The sequence below is a fragment of the Papaver somniferum genome, unplaced genomic scaffold (genome assembly GCF_003573695.1).
Source record: "Papaver somniferum cultivar HN1 unplaced genomic scaffold, ASM357369v1 unplaced-scaffold_137, whole genome shotgun sequence".
Taxonomy (NCBI): Eukaryota; Viridiplantae; Streptophyta; class Magnoliopsida; order Ranunculales; family Papaveraceae; genus Papaver; species Papaver somniferum.
The window spans coordinates 19563769-19591718 of NW_020622934.1; the positions used below are offsets into that span (position 1 = coordinate 19563769).

The 27950-nt window shown below is 36.0% G+C and overlaps 3 protein-coding genes across 3 annotated transcripts; all 3 read left to right on the forward strand.

The window, feature by feature from the left end:
- Positions 1–4661: 4661 nt before the first annotated feature.
- On the forward strand, positions 4662–5842 carry LOC113334652. The gene is made up of 2 exons (XM_026580858.1): positions 4662–4788; positions 5067–5842. The coding sequence occupies exons 1-2, from the start codon at positions 4662–4664 to the stop codon at positions 5840–5842; spliced, it is 903 nt and encodes a 300-aa protein (XP_026436643.1).
- A 9244-nt stretch (positions 5843–15086) lies between these two features.
- LOC113334653 lies at positions 15087–15857 on the forward strand. Its single transcript, XM_026580859.1, has one exon. The coding sequence runs from the start codon at positions 15087–15089 to the stop codon at positions 15855–15857; it is 771 nt and encodes a 256-aa protein (XP_026436644.1).
- Positions 15858–18200: 2343 nt separating this feature from the next.
- Positions 18201–20026, forward strand: LOC113334654. Its single transcript, XM_026580860.1, has 3 exons — positions 18201–18637; positions 18808–19661; positions 19875–20026. The coding sequence occupies exons 1-3, from the start codon at positions 18201–18203 to the stop codon at positions 20024–20026; spliced, it is 1443 nt and encodes a 480-aa protein (XP_026436645.1).
- Positions 20027–27950: the final 7924 nt, after the last annotated feature.

Here is a 27950-nt window from a genome sequence, read left to right on the forward strand (position 1 = left end):
TAGCTCTTTCGTGTACCCTAAAAATTAAAAATATCTTCATCTGATTTCTTTTCCATTTTTGCATCTTAAAATTTCTGTTCAAACTCTTTCTTGATGATGATGATGATGGATTCTTCATGAACATCTTTATCTGTCGAGGATTTTAACACAAGTTTCACGGTTACTTTCCTCATGCCTATGAAACTGCCGGAAGAAGAAGATGATAAAACCCTTATCATTTTTGTTGATGATTCACCCACATAAATATTTTTCCTTCAATATCTTCTACAACCCAACATGCAGAAGAATTCATAATGATTTTAATGAGTCAAAATATTGGACCAGTGAAAATTTTAAAAATTGGTATAAATATAAGAGTTTTTCACCTGTTTTGTTATTATCTTAATATTGATTGATTTTAGAATATGACTAAAAGATATGTGAAGATGTCGTATGGATTTGTTATAATATTAATATTGATTGATCGACTCAAAGAGGAATCTTCTGATCTTCGTCAAATGTTAGCTTGCAACTTGCAAATCAATCAATCTCTAGTTATATCTGATTTGATTCACGAGAATAATGAAGAGTTATGTTTTTTTTTTCTTTTTCTTTCTTTTTCTTTTTTCTCTCACCATTTTATGTGTAGTTTCTTCCTTGTACAAACAACCTTGGTCTATAAATTCTCGAGTTTGTATTTCTTGCAAACTATCCTAAGAGCCAGGAAAATTTCATTCTTGTTGTTTCTGGTGGAGCCGTCTATCTGGAGAGGAAAGTACCCTAATTAGGAAAAATATCTTACAACCGCTCGTTTAAAGACTTATGTGGGATCAAAAATCTCTATGAGTACCGTTGGTGGGAAACTAGATAATTGCGTTGTTATTTTAGTTTTCGATTATTGATTTGATTGACTAACAGTTATTGAATCTTTGACAGCACCTAGTTTGTTTATTCCATGATCCTTCTCTTCTGATATAAGGACACTCAAACTAGATCAAAAATTTAACATTTCTACAGATCTAAGTTATTTTAGATCTGTAAGATAGATTATTGATTTTCCATTGTTAACAGACTCCGTTCTGTGCGAAAATCAATAAGGAATCAAGTTTCTTGTTGGAGGTTGTTACTTTGAAGATTAAATCGAAGATCGAAGACTTTGAAGACTTTGTTCTTGTGTTTTGATCTTGGTGTAACTCTCTGTGACTTGATTTTCCAGGATTAAAAGTTGTTTATTTCGATAAACATAAGCCTTTTGAGATATAAAAGCTGTTTGTGATTTTATCAGAGAAGCCCTTTACGGATTCTGAGAGCCAGAACTCTACTTGTCTTCCTACTGAACAAGCCATGCTAGATTCAGAGAACAAGAATTAGAAACCTCCTCCAATTGAGAAAATTACGATAAACTTTGATCGGGAGGCTGGGCCTAAGGGGTACGCATGTGCGTTAGTTGTAAGATCTGGATCCCAAGGTGGTCATCTAAAGTTTTGGATTACACCAGTCAATTGAAGTTGAAGCTAATGGGGCCTTAATTAAAATTGATCTGTAAATGGGCAAAGGTTTCAGATTTGGAAGATGACTCCTTAAATGTCGTCAACAATTTTAGATACAAAAATGCTGAAGTCCCGTGGCGTATTAGGAACAACATCAACGATATAAGGGACAAAGTCTCAAGTTTTAACTCAACTGAGTTCAGCTTTGTCTGGAAAAAAGAGAATGTGTCGGCTCATAACTTAGCAGCTTTTGATATTGCAAACCATGTTTCTGAAACATGGTCTTTTCCTCCTTGTATTATTCATCTGCCAGATGAACTTTCTTATTCCGTGTCATTTTTTGTTTTTTTTTTGTTTGGTCTTTCTGTTAACCTTCACAAAAAAAATGAAATCTGTAAGATGTTCATGCAAAGAGTCACCAAGAGTTTATATGATTTTCACATGATGTTAGCATCACCGTACGACTCGTAATTTTGATAAAATTTCCTCGGGAAAAAAGATTGGTCGACTCAGTGCTCTGCAAATAGGCGATCAACTCGGAGAAAATTATTTCGTTTCAATCATCGTTTTCAGGGAAGCTAATCATTAATTCAGGTGATTTCTTACATAATAATTGATGATTGGTTTTTTTAAATGATTTTTACCTACTATTCGAACTCTTTTAAACAATTTATCATCAAAAAATAAGGTTTTCTTAAGATGGAAGTCCCAGAAGTAAATATGGTTACTCCTGTTGAAGAAAGTCCATCGATCGATTTGATCAATAATTTCTCAGAAGATAGATATGATATTAAGTTTGTTGATGCCGTGACGAGTTTGAAAAATCAATGGAAATTAACTGGTAAATGCAAAATGATTCCTCTGGGAAAGGGGTTTCTCGCAATCAAATTGGAGAATATGGAAGATAGAAATACAATCAAAGCTGGTAAATGCGAAGTCCTTGATCAAGTTTTAAGGATTCAAAATTTGATGCCTAATTTTAGACCAGAGAATCAAAGAACATCCTTAGCTATGGTGTGGGTTCATTAGCTTGGGATGAAAAAACTCTTTTCACCATTAGCAGTGCAATTGAAACACTAGTGAAAGTTGATGAAGTCATTCCGAACTATGAGAATGGTCTATATGCAAGAGTTCTGGTGGAAATTAATTTAGCAAAAAAGATTCCTCATAAACTTTGGATTAAGACCAAATATGGAGGTTTTATGCAGAGTGTTCTACTTACAAAGCTTCCTAAATTTTGTCCAAATTGTCAAATTATTGGTCATACTCAGCCAGAGTGCAGAGTAAAGAAGAATTCAAATCAAGAATCAGAAAGCAGGTAGTATGCCTACATCAAATTTGAATGTGACACCAATCAAAATTATGAGAAATTTGAAATATGTGAAACACCAGTGACTTAAATTAACATAACAGAAGAACCAGTTCAAAGCACAACAAGTAACATTCCAAGTAATTCAGGGAAATTTGGATCTCTACAAAATATAATTGAAGAGGAGCACAATATTTTCATGAAAATGATAAGTCCATCTAAAGTTTTACAAATAGTGGAAGATAATTTTTTTAATCAAGGAAAAGGAGGCACAATAGGCCTCCATCCTAAACAATGAAAGTCCTATTCTGGAACTTAAGGGGCCTTAAAAGACCTAGGGCTCGAGAAAAACTTTGGTCTTTAGTAAATCAATTTAATCCTTCACTAGTTTGGTTGTAGAACCAAATTTTTTTTCACTTCTTATTTTTGTAATAAGTTGAATCTACCTGTGATGCAAAGTATGGTGATTCATAATTCAGTTTCAAATAAAAATGGGAACATTTGGTTATTTTGGAATAAGACGTTACCAACACCAACAGTTGTGTCTATGTCAAGTCAAATGATCACTGTGAGTGTGGGAGATTCTTTAATATCAGGAGTTCATGCTCATGCGGGGGTGGTTCTAGAGAAGATTTTTATGGTCTGAGATGGAAATGATTAGTGATTTGAAGAAGCCATGGTTAATTCTTGGAGACTTCAATGTTATTACTTGTGCAGAAGAGAAAATTGGTGGAAAAGCTCCTAATAAAAGATCAATGTTGGATTTCAGCAATTGTATTGATGTTTGTGGATTACTTCAAGCTCCAAAATTAGGACTACAACATTCATGGTCAAATTTTCAGCATGGCAGTAAAAGAATACTTTGCAGCTTGGACAAAGCAATGTTCAATCAATTACGGCTACATAATTATGCAGATTGGGGTTTCAAGGTTGGTTTAAGAATTCCTTCAGATCATGCACCTATATTTGGAGGTTGTGCAAATATTCCAAAGCCAAAGAACTTCCCCCATAAATTTCAGAAAATGTGGATATCTCATCCTAATTTCATTGAGACAGTTCAAAAAAGTTGGTCAGAACCTATTATAGGAGATCCTTCCTTTGTGTTTCAAACAAATTTGAGGAGGTTAAAAAATATTCTTAAAGAATGGAATTGGAAGGTTTTTGGGAATGTGAATGTCCAAATTAGAGAAGCTGAAGTAAGAGTTCAAGAAGTAATGGAAAAATCTGATAACAATCCTTTTAATGAAGAGAACTTGAATGAGTTGGTGGAAGCACAAAATGAGTTTAACACTAAGGAAGTCCAACTGAATGCAATAATGAAACAAAAAGCAAGAGTGAGATGGATAAAGTAAGGATCTTCCAACACAATTTTTTTAAATACCTCCATCAAGATAAGCCAAGCACAAAATTGTGTAAGTGAATTATAAGATGATAATGGGAATGTTATTTCAGAAAAAAAAAAGATAGCAAATATTCTAGTAAGTCACTTTGAGAATAAATTCAAATTTAAAGAAGTGCAAGTAGCAGATTCATTATTAGAGGTTATTCCAAAAAAGATTACTGTGGAAGACCAAAATATGTTGGATGGCATTCCTAACACAGAAAAGATCAAAAACATTGTTTTCAGCATGGATCCAGATAGCTCTCCAGGTCCAGATGGATTCTTAGGATGCTTTTATAGATCCTGCTGGAAGATCATACAAGATGATGTAGTTTAAGCAATCCAATATTGCTAGAAAAAAATTTTCATTCCTAAAAGCCCCAATTCAAGCTTCCTTGTTCTTCTTCCAAAAGTGCAGGGAGAAAAAAATCCAAGTCAGTTTAGGCCAATTGGCCCAAGTAATGTGAGTTTTAAAATTATCACAAAGATACTGACTGTAAGGATGAGCACTCTAATGAAAAAGCTGGTGGCCCCTCAACAAGCAGCTTACATAAAAGGCAGATGCATCCAAGAGCAGGTTTTACTTGTATCTGAAATGGTCAAAGAAATGAAGAAGAAAAGAAGAGAAGGTAATGTTGGACTTAAACTTGACATCTCACGAGCATATGACTCTGTCAGTTGAGAATTTCTTTTTCAAGTACTTCAGAAATTTGGTTTTCAACAAATTGGTGTGATTGGCTGCACAACATCTTTAAATCTGCAAGAATATCATTGTTAATAAATGGAGGACTTTGTGGCTTTTTTACTGTGAGTAGGGGTCTAAGGCAAGGAGACCCCCTTTCTCCAATTTTGTTTGTGCTAATGGAATAAGTACTAAGTAAGAAGCTTACTCAGTTGGTGAATGAAGGTAAGATATCTCCAATGGTCATCAGGAAGGGGATAAGGCCAACTCATCTATTTTTTCCAGATGATGTTTTCATGTTTTGCAATGGAGGGAAAAAAACTTTACAAAACCTTCTGCAGCTATTAGATGAATATCAAAAATTCTCTGGACAGATAATTAACAAGAATAAGAGTAAACTATTTATTGATGGTACAACTGATTCAAGAAAATCTTTGATTCAAGATATAATGCAAATGGAGAGAAGTGATTTTCCTGACAAATATCTGGGTGTCATATTATCAGCTGACAGAATTAAACCCTCAATAGTTTGGCCAATGGTTGAAATGTTACAAAGTAAGCTTGCAGCTTCGAAGGGGAGAATGTTGCCTTTTCAAGAAAGATTAGTGCTTATAAAGTCAGTTCTTTGCCCTATCCCCATTTACAACATGGCAGTATACAAATGGCCTTCATATGTAATTAAAATTTGTGAGAAAGTTATCAGAATTTTTTTATGGTCGGGTGATAGTGATGTTAGAAAGTTCAAAACTGTGGCTTGGGAAAGAGTTCACACTCCATTTAATGAAGGTGGCCTAGATATTCCAAGACTTGCAGTAATAAACAGAGCATTTTTGATGAAGATGATATGGAAAATCATGCACTCGAAGATTGGGAAGCTTTCTTCAAGGCGAAGTACATGGATAAAAATGGTCAATGGAGTAATGCATGGCAATTATGTACTGCGTGGACATTGGAAAGTGGAAATGGTGAAGACATATCAGTATGGCATGATGTTTGGATAAGGGATACTCCTCTAGTGGATAAATGGGATCTTCTCAGTTCTTTCTAAATAACAAAATGATGAAGCTAGCTGATATTTTAAATGAAGGTACATGGTCTATACCAAGTGAAATTCAAGTAATATTAATGAATCAAAAACTGCCTGAAATACATGGAGATGAAGATGAAGTAATCTGGAATGGAGATATTAAAGGAACACTTACTATGCCAGCTGCAACGAATAAGCTCAGACATAAAGAATCTAAGAAGTATTGGTCAAGGTATGTATGGAATAAATTTTTACATCCAAGTATTGCAAGTAACATTTGGAAGTTGGTGCAAGGAGCATATATTGATGACGCTATTATGGTAAGTAAAGGATATGAACTAGCATCTAGATGCTGTGTGTGTGAGAAAGAACAAGAATGTATGAACCATCTACTGTGGAAATGCTCTGTCAGTGTCGAGATATGGGAATATGGATATCTGCTGTGTTCAATTTCAAGGCTCCTGAATCCTTTGAAGAAGTTTGGAGATGTGCTAAAAACAAGAGTCCTCTTATACAAGAAATCTGAATTATTGCCTCTTATGCTATTCTCAAAGAAATATGGTTCCAGAAAAATAGAAAATACTTTGAAGAAATCAAACCAAATGCTCAGGGTATTAAAAGGAAGGTAATGAAATATGTGCAGGAAGGATGAATTAGAATGAATGGGCATAAATGGAGTCAAGATTATGATGATCAAGTAATAAGCTTTTTCAGCTTGGGATACACGAAAACAAGATTTTAGTGTATCAAAGTATGCTTGTGGACTCCTCCAACAATTGGTTGTATACTCTTCTCCTGTGATGGATCATCTTTTGGTAATCCAAGAGCAACTGGTTTTGTAGTGGTTATCATGGATGAATATTATCAAGTAATAGGTACTCTATGTGGAGGTCTTGGAATTGCAACAAATTACATTACAAAAAACTATGCAGTGTTATGTGCAGCTGAATTGGCAATGAAATGGGGATTAACAAAAATTACAATCAGATCAGACTCCAAAACTGTGTTGCAAGATTTTAATGTAGGTAAGATCCCATGGTTTCTGAAATCTAGATGGATAATAGCTAAATCAAGGATTGCTTCCATATATCTTGAGAATTGTTTCAGAGAAGTCAATTTTTCCGCTGATACAATCGCTAAGAGAGGTGCTAAATTGTTAGCAGGAGAAAGACTTTTCCAGGAAACTAAATTTCTTACCCGGAATTGAAATGCCTCATTGTGACTATTATAGATTCTGTTAGGGAGAAGTTAAAATCTTTAAATTTTATTTCTTTATTTTTTCTTTATATACCAGAAAGAAATGCTCTACCCTCTCTCCTCTCTCCTCCCCACCTGAATCCTCTCCTCTCCTCCTCTTTCCCCGGCAATTTATAGCTGTTTCTCTTGTCTTTTTTTATGCCTAATTGCTAGTTTTCACTTGTTTCTCGCCGGCAATGTTGCCGGATCTCATCCTAGCTGCATTTTTTTTCTCTGTTTCTTCTTCTATCCTCTTCTCTGTTCATGAATTCTACTCATACCTAATCTTTCCCGGGTATCTCTTTGTTTGAATCCTTTGATTATCATGAATTACAAGAATTACAAAATCCCCACCGGAATCACAAACATCTCAAATATCACTACCACAACAGGAATTTCAGAAATCACTCTCATCATAAACCAGACTTTCACTACTATCACTACTGTTACCAACATCACCTTCATCACAAATTCTACCAAAAGCCTCACCATTACCTCTATGATGAGCTTCCTCCTTAGAACACTTCAATCTAATCCTACCAGTTTACTCATAAACACCAAAATTTATCCATTGATACCCCATAATAATATTTATTACATGCTCAATAGGGATCTAATTACTATCAACACCTATTGAGTTATACCGATTACCATAATTCTATCACCACACATATCTTAGCTAATTCTAATAAGCTCATGGCTTTACATCCTATTCATCACAAGGATAAATCTCTTCAGAAATTACATGTTCACAGTAAGTATATTAGCATTCACAACCACCAGAGGAATTCCATCCATAACAATATCAAAGAGAACATACACAATTACCAATTCAAAGCAATCCATAAAGAAAGAAACCGAATTCGTTCAAACAAAATTACAACCATCAAACACACCTGTTTAATCCTTAAAAAGTGCAATATCCTTACCATAAACCAACCCCTCTATAAACCCATCTTCAGAAACCGACTAAAGTTTTTAAGCGAATATAAAAGAAAAGGATCAAGCATTCTCTTACTGATGAAAGAGCCGAGCCTTGATCTGAGTCCCTTGACTTACGCTCCGAGTCCGGCTACGAGTCATTGGAATCCTAGCTTCAGCAGATCGCCTTACAGGTACCGGATATTGATTCACTTCTTCTCCGACAACAGCATTCGCAGCAGCACCTCTGGGAGGCACCTCCGTTTCACTCGTTGCTGGTGCAGGCTCTTCCATCTCGACTTCTTCCACATGATTGGATGCTGGATCGGTGGTTGGCTCAGCAAATGGAACGGTGATTGGATCGGCCTCTGTTCTTCCAAAACCTGCAAAAATCGCTCGACCAATTTTTGCAGTAGATGGACACAAAGCATCCATCACTGGAAAGTGCATTGGCTCATCATGATTCCATGGTTGACCATCCAACTGATGGACCATCAATCTCTCCTCTTCTTCAAGTGTTATAGATTGGAAACCTACCCTACTCACTCCAGACACCAAAAAGCGATCAACCACTACAACAACGCCTTCATGAACCTCAAATGGTCCATATTTGGGGTGGAAAGCATACAATACCCATTGTTATTTGGAACCCATCTGAGGGTGCTCTGTAGATTTTGGAATTCCAGTAATATAACAACCTTCAACATCATAACCTACTCTAGATGATCCTTGCATTTTTTCACCAGATGCATGTCCACTACTGCTACCATTTCCGAATCTGGTCTCCAATTCAGCAAATGGGTTACTTCTTTCCTGATTTATTGGTGCAGGCTTTGGCTGATTGAAATGATTTCGAAGACGATCGACTGGAAAATCCATCATCAACTCATGCACGACCCCTGGTGGTCCATCATCTTGCAAGCACTCTTCAATCTTCATTTCAACATTATGCTAAAGATCGTCCAAATACCATGTGAAATCACTCTCAAAACCAGGAGATTCACAACCTTGTGGGAATGCGATTCCATATGGAAACCGAGTAATACAGTGCTCTCAGGGATACCAATGGATTCTCGTCTCAACATCAACCTCAACCAATTTCTGCTTACCCTTTCGATCAACATTCTTAACAGTATCAGACATTTTGATTGGATTGAATGGAGTAATTTCAATAAGGAGAAAGAAATAGGAGAAGAACGGACTAAGAAACTAAAACATCTCTTACCCCCGGCAAGGATTCTTATAAAGGATTTCATTGATTGTTGTTGGGTATTCCCACCATTAGCTGGCGACGGTTCCCAAAGATTACATCTTTCCGTTTTGCACAATCATCCCCTTTCTACTGTCGTTTCAAATTTGCCGCATCAAATACATCATTACCTAAAACCTAAGAAGCACAACTGCTTTCTTATTAGGCTGACTAATCTTATATCTCTTTCTTTGACAGATGGGAAGTGAGAACGAGCAGCACTATACTTGGCAGCATAACGTGTTCGGCTATAGTAACTGCAACGCCTTGCACACGTCCTAACCACACAATTATGAATCAAATTTCAATCCACCTAACTCGTTTAAGAAGCTTAGCTGAGTGGTATCTCATGGAAATTGCTGCTTCTTCTAAGTCTCCCTACATAGCGGTTGGTAAATGTGTTCACTCGAAACTCAATTTTTCCAAGCCCACTACCATACTTCTTTCCTTACCTGATCCAGTTTTTCTATTCTCTAGATATTACCTGCTAATCTTTAAGTTTTCTAATCCCATGCACTCTAGAAATTTCATAATTAGATACATGCTTAGATTTGCTCTGGACTTCACCCCCGATTTTTTTGCTTTAAATACCTTGCTTAGGACAGCTAACCCCTATCTTTATACTATCTTGTACTTTGATGGTTTCTGGTTTACAGAACCAAATCCGTGAACCTAGTTACAAATAGATAACTTGGACGGTACCAAAGACCGATGTACAAACATCAATCTAATCGTATCCAACAAAAAAGGTCGGATGTATCTATTACGATTGATTAACGCACAACCTGTGATGTTTCAATTATAAAGATAAACAATATAATGCGGAAAAAGAAATAACACAGACACCAGAAGTTTTGTTAACGAGAAAACCAAAAACGCAGAAAACCCCCGGGACCTAGTCCAGATGAACACCAAACTGTATTAAGCCGTTACAGACACTAGCCTACTACCAATTAACCTCGGTCTGGAATGTAGTTGAGCCGAACTCAGTCTCCCACTGATTCAGGTACATTCGCGCTTCTTAAGCCTCTTGAATCCCAACAGGATTCCGCACAACTGATTCCCTTAGATGACGTCACACCAACTAAGAGTTGCTTAAACTCAATTGAAGACATTAAACCAAATCTTCCTCCCGCAAACTAAGCCTATATAATTGATTTCCTTTACGATCAAAATGGATTTCGTTCAAGGTGGTTTGTAAATCGATAGCAATAGACAAAGTCTAGCTAATCTAAAAATTCGGACTTATGTAACCTCAGTACAACCTAGATTATTATTCACCTCACAAGTATAAAACTTGCGAAATCACAAATTTTGAGACGAAGAGAACTTTGTGATTTCTATCTATCTTGTTCAAGTGATAAATCAACAATCGAACAAGATCAAGATACTTGAGTTATCGAGATAAAAGATTACTGGACCTGGCTTCACGAATCCCTGTGAAGTCTTTGTAGTCGCTTAACCCTAAAAGGGTTTCTGGAGAGGACGACTCTAAATATAACTAGAACACACCAAAAAGTAGTGTTGGGATTCAAAGATCCCGGTTGCTTGGAGTTTCCCTTTTATAGACATTCAAAGCATAGGTTGTTTCAGGTTTAAGATAAGACAGTTTTGGAACCAAGCAAATTAACAATATCCACCGTTAGATGAATTTTTGAATCTGATTTACATAAACAAGATATACACTCTGGTTAGGTGAAACCGTAACCGAACCGTGTATAAAGACTATGTTCAAGGTGGTTATCTAAAACTAGCCGATTTGAACTTAAAAGCTTAATACTCATTTTCATGAACAGTTAAGACGTTAACCTTAAGTCACAATCATTTGATCGAATAAGTCTAGTGTTTTAGAGAATTAATCAAACACTAATTATCTCGTAGAAATAAGTTATTGCAATCGATGATAATCGACATGGTTAGTAAATGCAGAAAGTACAAATATCATAGCAGTTCGTGACTCAGTTCAGTCAGAGTACGTGTACCGGTTTGTAAACATTTAACCAAACCAAGTTCCGAAGTTAACATAAAAATTTAGGTATGCGTACCGGTCTGGAGACTTTAAGACTATGACCGGTTCTGGAGTTCAAATAACTATTTTGGTTTGCGTACCGGTTTGGGTACTAAACCGAGTTCAGGAACACATAACTATTTCGGTACGTTTACTGGTTTGTAAACTAACCCGGTTCCGTAACCACAATTTTAAAATGGTTTGCATAAGAGTGTGCATACCGATCCGGTTCACGATTTGAACCGATTTTTACATGGTGTACATAAAAATATGCGTACCACAAATCTATAAGTCGATATATATATATATATATATATAGCTACTCCGATACGTGTACGAATACATGTAATACGGGTTAAGAATTATAACAATTTTCCCAGTTTGTAAGACTGAATGATAACACTGTCTTATATCTGAATCTATAGTAGTTCTATATTTCTCTCTAACTCGATTCGAAACATTCCCGAATAACATCAATGACAAATATCACTGTTCCAGGCTATTTTCGAACGTCAAAACTTGAATCATGATTTTGATTGCGAACAATAAATTTTCCTTAACCAAAATTCATCAAGTATGAACAAATGTTCATTAAGCTTAGTCGTTGCATTTCGAGAACTAATTATCAAGATAAACTTGACTCGAAATTATTGTCTATGCATGATAGTCTAATTAGTTACGGAACAACGTCTCAAGGATAGAAAAGTGAATATAACTTGAGAATTAGGTGGTTCAATCTTCACTTATCTTTTGTTGATGAAGTTCTCCAAAAACTTCGGTTGATCTTCGCCTTCAAATGGTAGAACACAATGATGACTGGTTCGTTTTTAAACTATCTTTATCCTAGACCGAGACTTAACTAATTGTAGACTAGAAATCAAGATATAGTTTTGACAACTAAATTTGACAACAAGCTTGATATAGAAACACTTGTGAGTTCGAACGAGCAATTCTCTAGCAACCCTGTAATAACTATGACATTGAGAACAAACTTGGAATGCAATACGATCGAGCAAAGTCATAAAAGATTCTTTAAATCAAAGATATTATTATATTCTTCAATCTTTTAAGTATTTTTACTATCAGTAGGTATGTAAAATTTAATTTCTCTATTATATAATGATCTCCCATCTCAAATTTCTCAAAGGAATCACTTTTCTTGGTTGGATGAATCAAAATCTAGAATGTTGAAATAAACATCTATTTTTTCCTTCTACTTCTCTTCCCTCAAAAAATAAATAAATCAAGCCGCTAAGTCTAATTTTAAATCAAAATTAATTCATTAATTTAATAATTAATACTAAATTATATAATCTTATTAAATAATTAACACTAATAAAACGAGGCCATCTGACCATTATGAAAAATATTTAGATAAGCCTCCAGATGAGATTTCAGAAGTGGATAAAATGAAAACTATACTATGTACTAACTACTAACCCCATACAATATGGACCGCAGGCGCAAATTATGGGTACATGAGATAATAAAATTACAAGTCCCAACCCCAATAGATATCCTCACGGTCAGATCAATTATCTAGCTCTTTCGTGTACCCTAAAAATTAAAAATATCTTCATCCGATTTCTTTTCCATTTTTGCATCTTAAAATTTCTGTTCAAACTCTTTCTCGATGATGATGATGGTGGATTCTTCATGAACATCTTTATTTGTCGAGGATTTTAACACAATTTTACGGTTACTTTCCCCATGCCTATGAAACTGCCGGAAGAAGAAGATGATGAAACCCTTATCATTTTTGTTGATGATTCACTTACATAAATATTTTTCCTTCAATATCAGCTACAACCCAACATGCAGAAGAATTCATAATGATTTTAATGAGTCAAAATATTGGACCAGTGAAGATTTTAGAAATTGGTATAAAATAAGAGTTTTTCACTTGTTTTGTTATAATCTTAATATTGATTGATTTTAGAATATGGATAAAAGGTATGTGAAGATTTCGTATGAATTATGGCTAAAAGATATGTGAAGATGTCGTATGGATTTTTTATAATATTAATATTGATTGATCGACTCAAAGAGGAATCTTCTGAACTTCGTCAAATGTTAGCTTGCAACTTGGAAATCAATCAATCTCTAGTTCTATCTGATTTGATTCACAAGAATAATGAAGAGTTATGTTTTTTTTTTCCTTTCTCTTTCTTTTTGTTTTTTCTCTCACCATTTTATGTGTAATTTCTTCCTTGTATAAACAACCTTGGTCTATAAATTCTTGAGTTTGTATTTCTTTCAAAATTATCCTAAGAGCCAGGAAATCTTCATTCTTCCCGAGTTTGTATTTCTTGCAAACTATCCTAAGAGCCAGGAAAACTTCATTCTTGTTGTTTCTGGTGTAGCCGTCTATCTGGAGAGGAAAGTACCCTAATTAGGAAATATATCTTACGACCGCTCGTTTAAAGACTTATGTGGGATCAAAAAGCTCTACGAGTACCGTTGGTGGGAAACTAGATAATTGCATTGTTATTTTAGTTTCCGATTATTGATTTGATTGACTAATAGTTGTTGAATGTTTGACTGCACTTAGTTTGTTTATTCCATGATCCTTCTCTTCTGATATAAGGACACTCAAACTAGATCAAAAATTTAACATTTCTACAGATCTAAGTTATTCTAGATCTGTAAGATAGATTATTGATTTTCCATTGTTAACAGACTCCGTTCTGTGCGAAAATAAATCAGAAATCAAGTTTCTTGTTGCAAGTTGTTACTTTGAAGATTAAATCGAAGATCTAAGACTTTGAAGACTCTGCTCTTGTGTTTTGATCTTGGTGTAACTCTCTGTGACTTGATTTTCCAGGATTAAAAGGTTATTTATTTCGATAAACATAAGCCTTTTGAGATATAAAAGTTGTTTGTGATTTTATCAGAGAAGCCCTTTACGGGTGTAATACGAATTCTGGGAGCCAAAACTCTACTTGTTTCCTACTGAACAAGACATGCTAGATTCAGAAAACAAGAACTAGAAACCTCCTCCTACTGAGAAAATTACGATAAACTTTGATGGGGTGGCTGGGTCTAAGTGGTACGCATGTGCGTCAGTTGTAAGATCTGGATCCCAAGGTGGTCAGTCCAAAGTTTTGGATTACACCAGTCAATTGAAGTTGAAGCTAATGGGGCCTTAATTGGAATTGATCTGCCAATGGGAAAAGGTTTCAGATTTGGAAGGTGACTCCTTAAATGTCATCAACAATTTTAGATACAAAAGTGCTGAAGTCCCGTGGCGTATTAGGAACAACATCAACGATATAAAGGACAAAGTCTCAAGTTTTAACTCGACTGAGTTCAGCTTTGTCTGGAAAAAAGCCAATGTGTCGGCTCACAACTTAGCAGCTTTTGATATTGCAAACCATGTTTCTGAAACATGGTCTTTTCCTCCTAATATTATTCATCGGCCAGATGAATTTTCTTATTCCATGTCATTTTCTGTTTTTCTTTTTGTTTGGTCTTTCCGTTAACCTTAAAAAAAAATCGGTAAGATGTTCATGCAAAGAGTCACCAAGAGTTTATATGATTTGCACATGATGTTAGCATTACCCTACGACTCGTAATTTTGATAAAAATTCCTCGGAAAAAAAGATCGGTCGACTCAGTGCTCTACAAATAGGTGATCAACTCGGAGAACATTATTTCGTTTCAATCATCGCTTTCAGGGAAGCTAATCATTAATTCATGTGATTTCTTACATAATAATTCATGATTGGTGTTTTTAAATGATGTTTACCTACTATTTCGATCTCTTTTAAATAGTTTATCATCAAAAAATAAGGTTTTATTAAGATGGAAGTCCCAGAAATAAATATGGTTACTCCTGTTGAAGAAAGTCCATCGATCGATTTGATCAATAATTTCTCAGAAGATAGATATGATGTATGGAAGCTTTCTCTAATTGGTAGGCTTGATTTTTTGAGAATCAAGTTTGTTGATGTTGTTACGAGTTTGAAAAATCAATGGAAATTAACTGGTAAATGTAAAATGATTCCTCTGGGAAAGGGGTTTTTCACAATCAAATTGGAGAATATGGAAGATAGAAATACAATCAAAGCTGGTAAATGGGAAGTCCTTGATCAAGTTTTAAGGATTCGAAATTTGATGCCTAATTTTAGACCAGAGAATCAAAGAACATCCTTAGCTATGGTTTGGGTTCATTATCCTGGTCTCAGTCTGGAATATTGGGATGAAAAAACTCTTTTCACCATTAGCAGTGCAATTGGAACACCAGTAAAAGTTGATGAAGTCATTCTGAACTATGAGAATGGTCTATATGCAAGAGTTCTGGTGGAAATTGATTTAGAAAAAAAGATTCCTCATAAACTTTGGATTAAGACCAAATATAGAGGCTTTATGCAGAGTGTTCTACTTACAAAGCTTCCTAAATTTTGTCCAAATTGTCAAATTATTGGTCATACTCAGCCAGAGTGCATAGCAAAGAAGAATTCAAATCAAGAAGCAACAGAGAATCAGAAAGCAGGTCGTATGCCTACATCAAATTTTAATGTGACACCAATCAAAATTATGGAGAAATTTGATATATGTGAAACACACCAGTGACTCAAATTAGCATTACTGAAGAACCAGTTCAAAGCACAACAAGTAACATTCCAAGTAATTCAGGGAAATTTGGATCTCTACAAAGTATAACTGAAGAGGAGCACAATATTGTCATGAACATGATAAGTCCAGCTAAAGTTTTACAAATAGTGGAAGACAATTCTCTGGATACAAGTGTGGTTAAGTATGTCAATGAAAAGAATGGATCAGTATCTGAGAAAAGAATTCCTACTACCTCTTGGTCCAAAGTTATTCAAAAACTAAGTGCACCTGCACAAACTGGAACTCAAATGAAGAATGCAAAACCTAAGGTAATTCCTCAACAAGTACCAGTGAAATACAATTTTATAAAAAATCATGGAAAAGGAGGCACAATAGGCCTCCATCCTAAACAATGAAAGTCTTATTCTGGAACTTAAGGGGCCTTAAAAGACCTAGGTCTCAAGAAAAACTTTGGTCTTTAGTAAATCAATTTAATCCTTCACTAGTTTGGTTGTAGAACCAAATTTTTTTTGCACTTCTTATTTTTGTAATAAGTTGAATCTATCTGTGATGCAAAGTATGGTGATTCATAATTCAGTTTCAAATAAAAAAGGGAACATTTGGTTATTTTGGAATAAGACATTACCAACACCAACAGTTGTGTCTATGTCAAGTCAAATGATCACTGTGAGTGTGGGAGATTCTTTAATATCAGGAGTTGATGCTCATGTGGGGGTGGTTCTAGAGAAGATTTTTATGGTCTGAGATGGAAATGATTAGTGATTTGAAGAAGCCATGGTTAATTCATGGAGACTTCAATGTTATTACTTGTGCAGAAGAGAAAATTAGTGGAAAAGCTCTTAATAAAAGATCAATGTTGGATTTCAACAATTGTATTGATGGTTGTGGATTACTTCAAGATCCAAAATCAGTATTACAACATTCATGGTCAAATTATCAGCATGGCAGTAAAAGAATACTTTGCAGCTTGGACAAAGCAATGTTCAATCAATTATGGCTACATAATTATGCAGATTGGGGTTTCAAGGTTGGTTTAAGAATTCCTTCAGATCATGCACCTATATTTGGAGGTTGTGAAAATATTCCAAAGCCAAAGAACTCCCCCCACAAATTTCAGAAAATGTGGATATCTCATCCTATTTCATGGAGACAGTTCAAAAAAGTTGGTCAGAACCTATTATAGGAGATCTTGCCTTTGTGTTTCAAACAAATTGGAAGAGGTTAAAAAATATTCTTAAAGAATGGAATTGGAAGGTTTTTGGGTATGTGAATGTCCAAATTAGAGAAGCTGAAGTAAGAGTTCAAGAAGCAATAGAAAAATCTGATAACAATCCTTTTAATGAAGAGAACTTGAATGAGTTGGTGGAAGCAAAAAATTATTTTAACACTAAGGGAGTCCAACCGAATGCAATGATGAAACAAAAAGCAAGAGTGAAATGGATAAAGGAAGGAGCTTCCAACATAAAGTTTTTTAATACCTCCATCAAGATAAAGCAAACACAAAATTGTATAAGTGAATTAGAAGATGATACTGGGAATGTTATTTCAAATAAAAAAAAAGATAGCAGATCTTCTAGTAAGTCAATTTGATAATAAATTCAAATTTAAAGAAGTGAAAATAGCAGATTCATTATTAGAGGTTAGTCCAAAAAATATTACCGTGGAAGACCAAAATATTTTGGATGCCATTCCTAACATAGAAAAGATCAAAAACATTGTTTTCAGCATGGATCCAGATAGCTCTCCAGGTCCAGATGGATTCTCAGATGCTTTTATAGAGCCTGCTGGCAGATCATACAGGATGATGTAGTTTAAGAAATCCAATATTGCTGGCAAAAAAAGTTCATTCCTAAAGGCCTCAATTCAGGCTTCCTTGTTCTTCTTCCAAAGGTGCAGGGAGAAAAAAATCCAAGTCAGTTTAGGACAATTGGCCTGAGTAATGTGAGTTTTAAAATTATCACAAAGATACTGACTGTAAGGATGAGCACTCTAATGGAAAAGCTGGTGTCCCCTCAACAAGCAGCTTACATAAAAGGCAGATGCATCCAAGAGCAGGTTTTACTTGCATCTGAAATGGTCAATGAAATGAAGAAGAAAAGAAGATGAGGTAATGATGGACTTAAACTTGACATCTCACAAGCATATGACTCTGTCAGTTGAGAATTTCTTTTTCAAGTACTTCAGAAATTTGGTTTTTCAACAAATTGGTGTGATTGGTTGCACAACCTCTTTAAATCTGCAAGAATATCATTTTTAATAAATGGAGGACCTTGTGGCTTTTTTCCTATGAGTAGGGATCTAAGGAAAGGAGAACACGTTTCTTCAATTTTGTTTGTGCTAATGGAAGAAGTACTAAGTAAGAAGCTTACTCAGTTGGTGAATGAAGGAAAGATATCTCCAACGGTCATCAGGAAGGGGATAAGGCCAACTCATCTATTTTTTCCGGATGATGTTTTCATGTTTTGCAATGGAGGGAAAAAAACTCTACAAAAACTTCTGCAGCTATTAGATGAATATCAAAAATGCTCTGGACAGATAATTAACAATAATAAGAGTAAACTATTTATTGATGGTACAAATGATTCAAGGAAATCTTTGATTCAAGATATAATTCAAATGGAGAGAAGTGATTTTCCTGACAAATATCTGGGTGTCATATTATCAGCTGACAGAGTTAAAACCTCAATAGTTTGGCCAATGGTCGAAATGTTACAAAGTAAGCTTGCAGCTTGGAAGGGGATAATATTGTATTTTCAAGAAAGATTAGTGCTTATAAAGTCAGTTCTTTGCACTATCCCCATTTACAACATGGAAGTATACAAATGGCCTTCATATGTAATTAAAATTTGTGAGAAAGTTATCAGAATTTTTTTATGGTCGGGTGATGGTGATGTTAGAAAGTTCAAAATTGTGGCTTGGGAAAGAGTTCGCACTCCATTTAATGAAGGTGGCCTAGCTATCCCAAGACTTGCAGTAATAAACATGGCATTTTTGATGAAGATGATGTGGAAAATCATGCACTCGAAGATTGGGCAGCTTTCTTCAAGGCAAAGTACATGGATAAAAATGGCCAATGGAGTAATGCATGGAAATTATCTACTGCGTGGACATTGGAAAGTGGAAATGGTGAAGACATATCAGTATGGCATGAAGTTTGGATAAGGGACACTCCTCTAGTGGATAAAATGGGATCTTCTCAGTTCTTCCTAAATAACAAAATGATGAAGCTAGCTGATATTTTAAATGAAGGTACATGGTCTATACCAAGTGAAATTCAAGTAATATTAATGAATCAAAAACTTCCTGAAATATATAGAGATGAAGATGAAGTAATCTGGAATGGAGATATTAAAGGCACACCTACTATGCCAGATGCAACGAATAAGCTCAGACATAAAGAACCTAAGAAGCATTGGTCAAGGTATGTATGGAATAACTTTTTACATCCAAGTATTTCAAGTAACATTTGGAAGTTGGTGCAAGGATCATATATTGATGATGCTATTATGGTAAGTAACGGATATGAACTAGCATCTAGATGCTGTGTGTGTGAGAAAGAACAAGATAGTATGAACCATCTACTGTGGGAATGTTCTGTCAGTGTGGAGATATGGGAATATGGATTTGCTGTATTCAATTTCAAGGCTCCTGAATCCTTTGAAGAAGTTTGGAGATGTGCTAAAAACAAGAGTCCTCTTATACAAGAAATCTGGATTATTGCCTCTTGTGCTATTCTCAAACAAAAAAAATGGTTCCAGAAAAATAGAAAATACTTTGAAGAAATCAAACCAAATGCTCAGGGTATTAAAAGGAAAGTAATGAAATATGTGCAGGAAGGATGAATTAGAATGAAGGGTCATAAATGGAGTCAAGATTATGATGATCAAGTAATAAGCTTTTTCATCTTGGGATACAGGAAAACAAGATTTTAGTGTATCAAAGTATGCTTATGGACTCCTCCAACAATTGGTTATATACTCTTCTGCTGTGATGGATCATCTTTTGGTAATCTAGGAGCAACTGGTTTTGGAGTGGTTATCATGGATGAATATTATCAAGTGATAGGTACTCTATGTGGAGGCCTTGGAATTGCAACAAATTACATTGCAGTAAACTATGCAGTGTTATGTGCAGCTGAATTGGCAATGGAATGGGGATTATCATGAATTACAAGAATTACAAAATCCCCACCAGAATCATAAACATCTCAAATATCACTACCACAACAGGAATTTCAGAAATCACTCTCATCACAAACCAGACTCTGACTACTATCACTACTGTTACCAACATCACCTTCATCACAAATTCTACTAAAAGCCTCACCATTACCTCTCTGATGAGCTTCCCCCCTTAGAATACTTCAATATAATCCTACCATTTTACTCATCAACACCAAAATTGATCCAGGGATACCCCCTACTAATATTCATTACATGCTCAATAAGGATCTAATTGCTAATTACTATCAACACCTATTGAGTTATACTGATTACCATAATTCTATCACCACACATATCTTAGCTAATTATAATCAGCTCATGGCTTCACATCATATTCATCACAAGGATAAATCTCTCCAGAAATTACATGTTCACAATCAGTATATTAGCATTCACAACCACCAGAGGCATTCCATCCATAGAAATATCAAAGATAACATACACAATTACCAATTCAAAGCAATCCATAAAGAAAGAAACCGAATTCGTTCAAACAAAATTAAAACCATCAAACACACCTGTTTAATCCTTAAAAAGTGCAATATATTTACCATAAACCAACCCCTCTATAAACCCATCTTCAAAAACCAACTAAAGTTTTTAAGCGAAGATAAAAGAAAAGGATCAAGCATTCTCTTACTGGTGAAAGAGCTGAGCCTTGATCCGAGTCCCTTGACTTAAGCTCTGAGTTCGGTTGCGAGTCATTGGAATCCTAGCTTTAGAAGATCGCCTTACAAGTACCGGAGATTGATTCACTTCTTCTCCGGCAACCGCACTCGCAGCAGCACCTCTGGGAGAGACCTCCGTTTCACTCATTGCTTGTGCAGGCTCTTCCATCTTGGATTCTTCCACAGGATTGGATGTTGGATCGGTGGTTGGCTCAGCAAATGGAACGGTGGTTGGATCATCCTCTGTTCTTCCAAAACCTGCAAAAATCTCTCGGCCAATTTTTGCAGTAGATAGACACAGAGCATCCATCACTGGAAAGTGCATTGGATCATCATGATGCCATGGTTGACCAGCCAACTGATGGACCATCAATCTCTCATCTTCTTCAAGTGTTATAGATTGGAAACCTACCCTACTCACTCTAGACACCAAAAAGCGATCAGCCACGACAACAACGGCTTCATGAACCTCAAATGGTCCATATTTGGGGTGGAAAGCATACAATACCCATTGTTCTTTGGAACCCATCTGAGGGTTCTCTATAGATTTGGGAATTCCAGTAATATAGCAACCTTCAACATCAGAACCTACTCTAGACGATCCTTGCACTTTTTCACCAGATGCATGTCCACTACTGCTACCATTTCCGAATTTGGTCTCCAATTCCGCAAATGGGTTGCTTGTTTCCTGATTTATTGGTGCAGGCTTTGGCTGATTGAAATGAATTCGAAGACGATCGACTGGAGAATCCATCATCAACTCATGCACGACCAATGATGGTCCATCATCTTACAAGCACTATTCAATCTTCACTTCAACATTATGTTTAAGATCGTCCAAATACCATGTGAAATCACTCTCAAAACCAGTCGATTCACAAACTTGTGGGAATGCGATTCCATATGGAAACCGAGTGATACAGTGCTCTCAGGGATACCAATGGATTTTCTCGGCTCAACATCAACCTCAACCAATTTCTACTTACCCTTTCGATCAACATTCTTAACAGTATCAGACATTTTGATTGGATTGAATGGAGTAATTTCAATAAGGAGAAAGAAATAGGAGAAGAACGGACTAAGAAACTAAAACATCTCTTACCCCCGGCAAGGATTCTTATAAAGGATTTTATTGATTGGTGTTGGGTATTCTCACCATTAAGTGGCGACGGTTCCCAAAGATTACACCTTTCCGTTTTCTACACTCATCCCCTTTTTACTGTCGTTTCAAATTTCCCGCATCAAAAAGATCATTACCTATAGCCTAAGAAGCACAAATGCTTTCTTATTAGGCTGACTAACCCTATATCTCTTTCTTTGACAGATGGGAAGTGAGAACGAGCAGCACTACACTTGGCGGCATAACGTGTTCGGCTCCAGTAACTGCAACACCTTGCACACGTCCTAACCACACAATTACGAATCATCTTTCAATCCATCTGACTCGTTTAAGCAGCTCGGCTGAGTGGTATCTCATGCAAATTGTTTCCTATTCTAAGTCCTCCTACGTAGCGGTTAGTAAATGTGTTCACTCGAAACTCAATTTTGCCAAGCCCACTATCATACTTCTTTCCTTACCTGATCCAGTTTTTCTATTCTCTAGACATTACCTGCTAGTCTTTAATTTTTATAATCCTATGCACTCTGGACGTTTCATAATTAGAGACATGCTTAGATTTTCTCTGGACTTCACCCACGATTTTTTTACCTTAAATACCTTACTTAGGACAGCTAACCCCTATCTTTATACTATCTTGTACTTTGATGGTTTTTGGTTTCTTGACAGGTCAGCCCCCCAAGGTTCGCCAGTAGTCAATAACTCCATCTTGGTCAGCAAATCTCAACAACACGGATACTGGAACTGCAATGGTAGCACATGGCTCTTGTACTTCTCTTCAGATGACCCTTGGACTATTAAGCTACATCACCATCATCTGCAGCTAAACAACAAAATGAAACCCATATACACAACAAAACTGCAACTTCAAATTCAAATTAAAGTTAATAGTCTCAGTACTAAACATAACATCACTCTCTATACCACCACCACCACCACCATTACTATCTCTAAAGTTTTTCTCATGGCCTCATCTTCTGGAACTAAACCCATTGATCAAGTAGAAAATCTAGTTGAACAAATGAATTCCTCCTTGAACATTCCTGAAGACTTGTTCCTAAAAGTTTTCATCAATGCTGAGAATACTCTACCCAAAAACAAAGAAGATTGGAAATGGGTTTTTATTGGCAGATATTGTAGCAAAATTTCTCATGAAACTAGAACTATCTCTAGGTTTATCAAATCAAACTAGGAGCTCAGAAGACATGCTGGGGTCAATCTTCGGAAAAAAAATAAGAAACTACTATTCTATCAAACTTGGAAGCTTAGAGGATTATAAAGTCTTTAGGAAAGGAGGAACCAGAGGCATTTTCGACAAACTCATAGTCCTCACTGAAGTACCTCCCTCTGGACCCGATTTCATTGATGAAGCTAATTTCTACAAGGTTTATATTTGGACTCTGGTTAAAAGGATTCCAAAATACATCATCCCTGATATCAAAAATATCATTAAACCAGATGGAATTCATCAAGAGTCAAGGAAATCTTATGGCAGAGATGAAGATGAAAAAAATCTAGAAGTTCTTCTAACTATTGATGTTACAAGAGCTTTGAAATATGGCATTGATGCTTATGAAAACCCCACAACATCTTATTGGTTAGAGATGGCTTATGCTCTGAATGGTATTGCCTTCTGCAAAGTATGCAGAATCATTGACCATCCTGGCCCTCTTTGTGAGGAAAAAGAAATACAACCTCAAAACACCTCTCAACACAACCATCCTTAAAACCTCAATAACTCATACCCCTCATCATCCAACACCCCTAAAAATTCCAACACCCCTAACAATTCCAACACCAATAGCCCTCAAAATATTATCAAGATAAGGCACTACTCTGACAAGGATGCAGCTGATGAGTTTGCCATCAAAATGAGGTTAGCTCAAAGACAGATCCTTCTCAAGAACAGCTCTGAAGAACTTGATGGGCCTGAGGATTATATAATCTTTAAAGCTGTCCTGCACCAACCCATCAGTGGAGGAATACCTACTACTAATTCTGAGGCTCTTGCTTGCCAAAAGAAGCACAGGAAAATCATTGAGAGTAATAAGCATAAAGAAAAATTGCTGAAGCAAAAAGGCATCAACATTAAAGATGCATCCAGGAAACTGCATTCTACTAGTACAACTGGTATGGAAAATACTACTACTCCTGAGTACATTTTTCCAAAAATCAATAACCCCCACCACGACCCAAACCCCAATGATGTTGTCTCTAATGTCTTTGAAACTACTCCATCTTTAACTGAAATTCAAAACCAAATCAATGAGGAGTTCAATAAACAGAAACAACTCCTTTGGGAAAGAAGAAAGCAGGAATTCAAACTCAAGGCTGTTGATACTAAACTTCATCCTCAATTACTTGACCCAAAAAGAAAGCTCTTCATTCCAGAGGATTCAACTAGTAATCTCTTACACCACCGGGACCAGACACAACCCACCAAGAGAAACAACAATAAAATGATGCACATGGAAGAGGATCATCTCAATGACATGAATACTGGAATCCTTGAGGGAGCAAATCCTTTCATAACCCCTCAGGTATCAAACTCTATTCTCAGCTACAACTGTCAGAATTTACAGTACACATTTATCAAAATTATCATTATAATTAGTATTATCCATATCAGTACTATATTACTTAGTAACCCCTACTTAGGATACATCATCATAATTTTCACATATCCTCATGTTTCTTATTTCTGACAATTTTACTCTATTTTGACTTGGAATTGTCAAGGATAGGCCAGCCAAACACTAGTAGGCATCTGAATAATATGTTAAATAAGCATAATCCTGACATATTCTTTTTATCTGAAACCAAACAACAAACCAGAAACCTAAAATCTATCCTTAGCAACATATGAGTCACAAACTTTTGGTTTGTAGAACCTAGAGGTAAATCTAAAACTGCTGGTGGCCTAGTTTTGGCCTGGAAAACCAATCTTAATGTCACTATAGAGGACTTATCTAACTATCATATAAGTGCCACTGTTTACCCTATTGAAGGGGAACCTTGGCTCTTCACAGGATACTGTGGCAGCCCCTACACCACTCTTGATAAACTGCACTCCTGGAAAATGATAGAAAATAATCACACTCATAACACCCCCCCCCCCCCCCCCCCCACCTTGGCTGATAATGGGTGATATGAATTTTGTTTTGCATGCTCATGAAAAATTCAGCCAACACTCTATTGATTATAATGAAGCTAATATCTTTCTAGAGAAATTGGAAGCAGCTAATCTTACAGATTTGGGCTATATTGAATGTCCCTTTACATGGACTAACAGAAGAGTTGGTCCCCAGTTAACAGAACAAAGATTAGATAAAGGTTTTGCTACTGAAAGTTGGCTTGACATACACCCTAACTCTACCATTTCAAACCTCCCTGTTATTGGATCTGATCATAACCCCATTCTTCTCAATACCAATCCATCCAGGAAATAGGGTCACATACCATTTAAATTTTTTGGGCCCTGGATGGATCACAAAGATTGAAAAGATATCATAGATGAATGTTGGAAGACTCAACACAAAGGCTCTCTTGCTATTAAGATAGCTAGGAAGCTAAGAGATATAAAAATCAAATTAAAGAAATGGAACAAAGAAATTTATGGGAACATCAAGACTAACCTAGAAGACAGTATTAATCATTTTGAATGGATTACTAAGAACATTTTAAACAACAATAGAGGCCAGGCTATAAGAGAGGCCAAGAAGAAAGTGGAACATTGGCAAGACATTCAAGAAAAGTTATGGAAGACTAAAAGCAGAGATCAACTCATCAAACTTAGAGATAAAAATACCAGCTTCTTCCATATTTCTGCCAAGAAAAGATACAGAAGAAACAAAATTGTATACATTCAGCAAGAGGATGGCACCTGACTTCACCACATTAATGAAATTCATCATTGTTTCACCAAGCATTTTGCTACTATGGCTGCTGCTGAACCTATAACCATCAACCAATCCCTCATAGATCTCATACCCACTACCATTACCAACACTGAGAACATCAACCTTCTAAGAACTCCTGATGATATGGAAATCAAAAACATTCTTTTCAGCATGGTAGGAGATAAAACTCCAGGTCCTAATGGCTTCCCACCAAATTTCTTCCAAACTAACTCGGAGGTGGTTGGAAAAGACATCAGCAGCATGGTTCAAACCTTCTTCACCTCCGGCTTCATTCTTAAAGAGATGAACTCCACTTTTATTTCTCTCATCCCTAAAACTGATAACCCAACTACCCCAGCCCATTTCAGGCTTATCTCCTTATGCAATACCACCTACAAAATCGTATCCAAACCTCTTCTACCCAAACTTATCTCACCCTTCCAATATTCTTTTATCCATGGCAGACAAATCTCTGATAACATTGCCATTTCCCATGAAATTATTCACTATATGAACACCAGAAAAGGGAAAAAAGAAGCTGATGGCGCCATGGGAATTAAGATTGATATGGCCAAAGCCTTTGACAGGGTTAACTGGGAATTTCTTATCAAAGTAATGACACAAATAGGATTCAGCAATCAATGGTGCAACCTGGTCCACCAATGCATTTCTACTACCAACCTTGTTGTTTTAGTAAATGGTTCTCCTGGAAAATTCTTCAAACTAACTAGAGGGCTCAGACAAGGAGACCCTCTATCCCCATATCTATTTCTATTTTGCATGGAAGCTTTATCAATATATCTGATATCTGCTGAAACTCAAGGGCTCATTCATGGAACCAAAATATGCAATGATGCTCCTGCTATTAACCATCTTTTATTTGTTGATGATTGCATGATTTTATGCAAAGCCAACATGACCGAACGCAACAATCTCATCAAGATCTTCCAAGAATTTGGTCAATCCTCTGGACAATTGATTAACTTTGTTAAATCTGGAATTTTCTTCAGTAAAAACACTGCTCCAGATACTGCAGATGAAATTGGTGAAGCCCTGCAGGTTTAAAGGATTAGCAGCACTGATAAATACTTAGGCTCCCCCTCTTCACCAACAGAAGCAAGATCCAAGCTTTCAAACCATGTGGGGAAAAACTAAAGCAAAGATTTGCTGGTTGGAAAACCAATCTATCTATAGCTGGAAAAATCACTCTCATCCAAATTGTTACTTCCACCTCAAGTATATACCAAATGAACTGCTTCAAGATCCCCAAAGGTACATGCAAAGAACTAAATGCTATACAAAGGGACTTCTTCTGGAATAAGGAGCAAGACAAATCTAAAGGCCTATTCTACATTTCTTGGGATGCTGTTAACAAACCAGAGGAGCTACGGGGCTTGGGCTTCAAAAATATGGAATATTTCAATATAGCAATAATCTCCAAAATTGTTTTGAGATTAATTGAAGAGCCAAATTCTCTCTGGAGCAATACTATGAAAGCCTCCCATTATCCTAATCAAGAAGTCATCAGAATGGACACCAAACCAAAAAACACTGATTATTAGTTATGGAAAGGAATTCTAGAAGGTACTCTTGTATTCAACAATACTACATTTGGAAGATTGGAGATGAAACAAAAATACATATCTGGGAAGACGGATGGATTGAAGGTTTTCATGACATCATTCAAAAACCTCCACTCTGCCCTCCTAACCTCAAAACTGTGAACCAACTTTGCAATACTCATGGAGAATGGGGTCATACAATCTTAGCTCTATGGTTTACTCAAGATATTCAAAATCTCATCATCCTTACCCATCATAACCCAAATGTTGAAGATACTATAAACTGGAGCCTGACCAATACAGGAAAATTCTCTGTCAAATCCCTATATGACAAGCAGATTAATGACAAATATGCTAATGATGCTATCATAGCTCCCTGGATGCAAATATGGAGCCTAGACACTACACCAGCTATCCAACTCTTCTTCTGGAAATGTGCTCATGGAATTCTTCCAACCAATGCCAAGACTGCTAGTATCCTGCATTATATTGATCCCGTATACTCAATTTGCAAGAATTCCTCTAAAGATATCACTCATGTTCTTCTAGCCTGCCCAGCTGCTTCTGATGTTTGGGCCAAGCTTTTTGGAGAAAATCACCAACTCTTTATTACTTTCATAT

What these genes read in the sequence shown, in the direction of transcription:
- LOC113334652 (XM_026580858.1), top strand. Translation starts at nt 4,662, where the DNA reads ATGAGCACTCTAATGAAAAAGCTGGTGGCCCCTCAACAAGCAGCTTAC. An exon ending in GAAGAAGAAAAGAAGAGAAG is followed by an intron (nt 4,789 to 5,066) that starts GTAATGTTGGAC and finishes TGGTGAATGAAG; the next exon opens with GTAAGATATCTCCAATGGTC.
- LOC113334653 (XM_026580859.1), top strand. Translation starts at nt 15,087, where the DNA reads ATGGAAGTCCCAGAAATAAATATGGTTACTCCTGTTGAAGAAAGTCCA.
- LOC113334654 (XM_026580860.1), top strand. Translation starts at nt 18,201, where the DNA reads ATGGAAGAAGTACTAAGTAAGAAGCTTACTCAGTTGGTGAATGAAGGA. An exon ending in GAAAGATTAGTGCTTATAAA is followed by an intron (nt 18,638 to 18,807) that starts GTCAGTTCTTTG and finishes CATTTAATGAAG; the next exon opens with GTGGCCTAGCTATCCCAAGA. An exon ending in AATCAAACCAAATGCTCAGG is followed by an intron (nt 19,662 to 19,874) that starts GTATTAAAAGGA and finishes TTGGTAATCTAG; the next exon opens with GAGCAACTGGTTTTGGAGTG.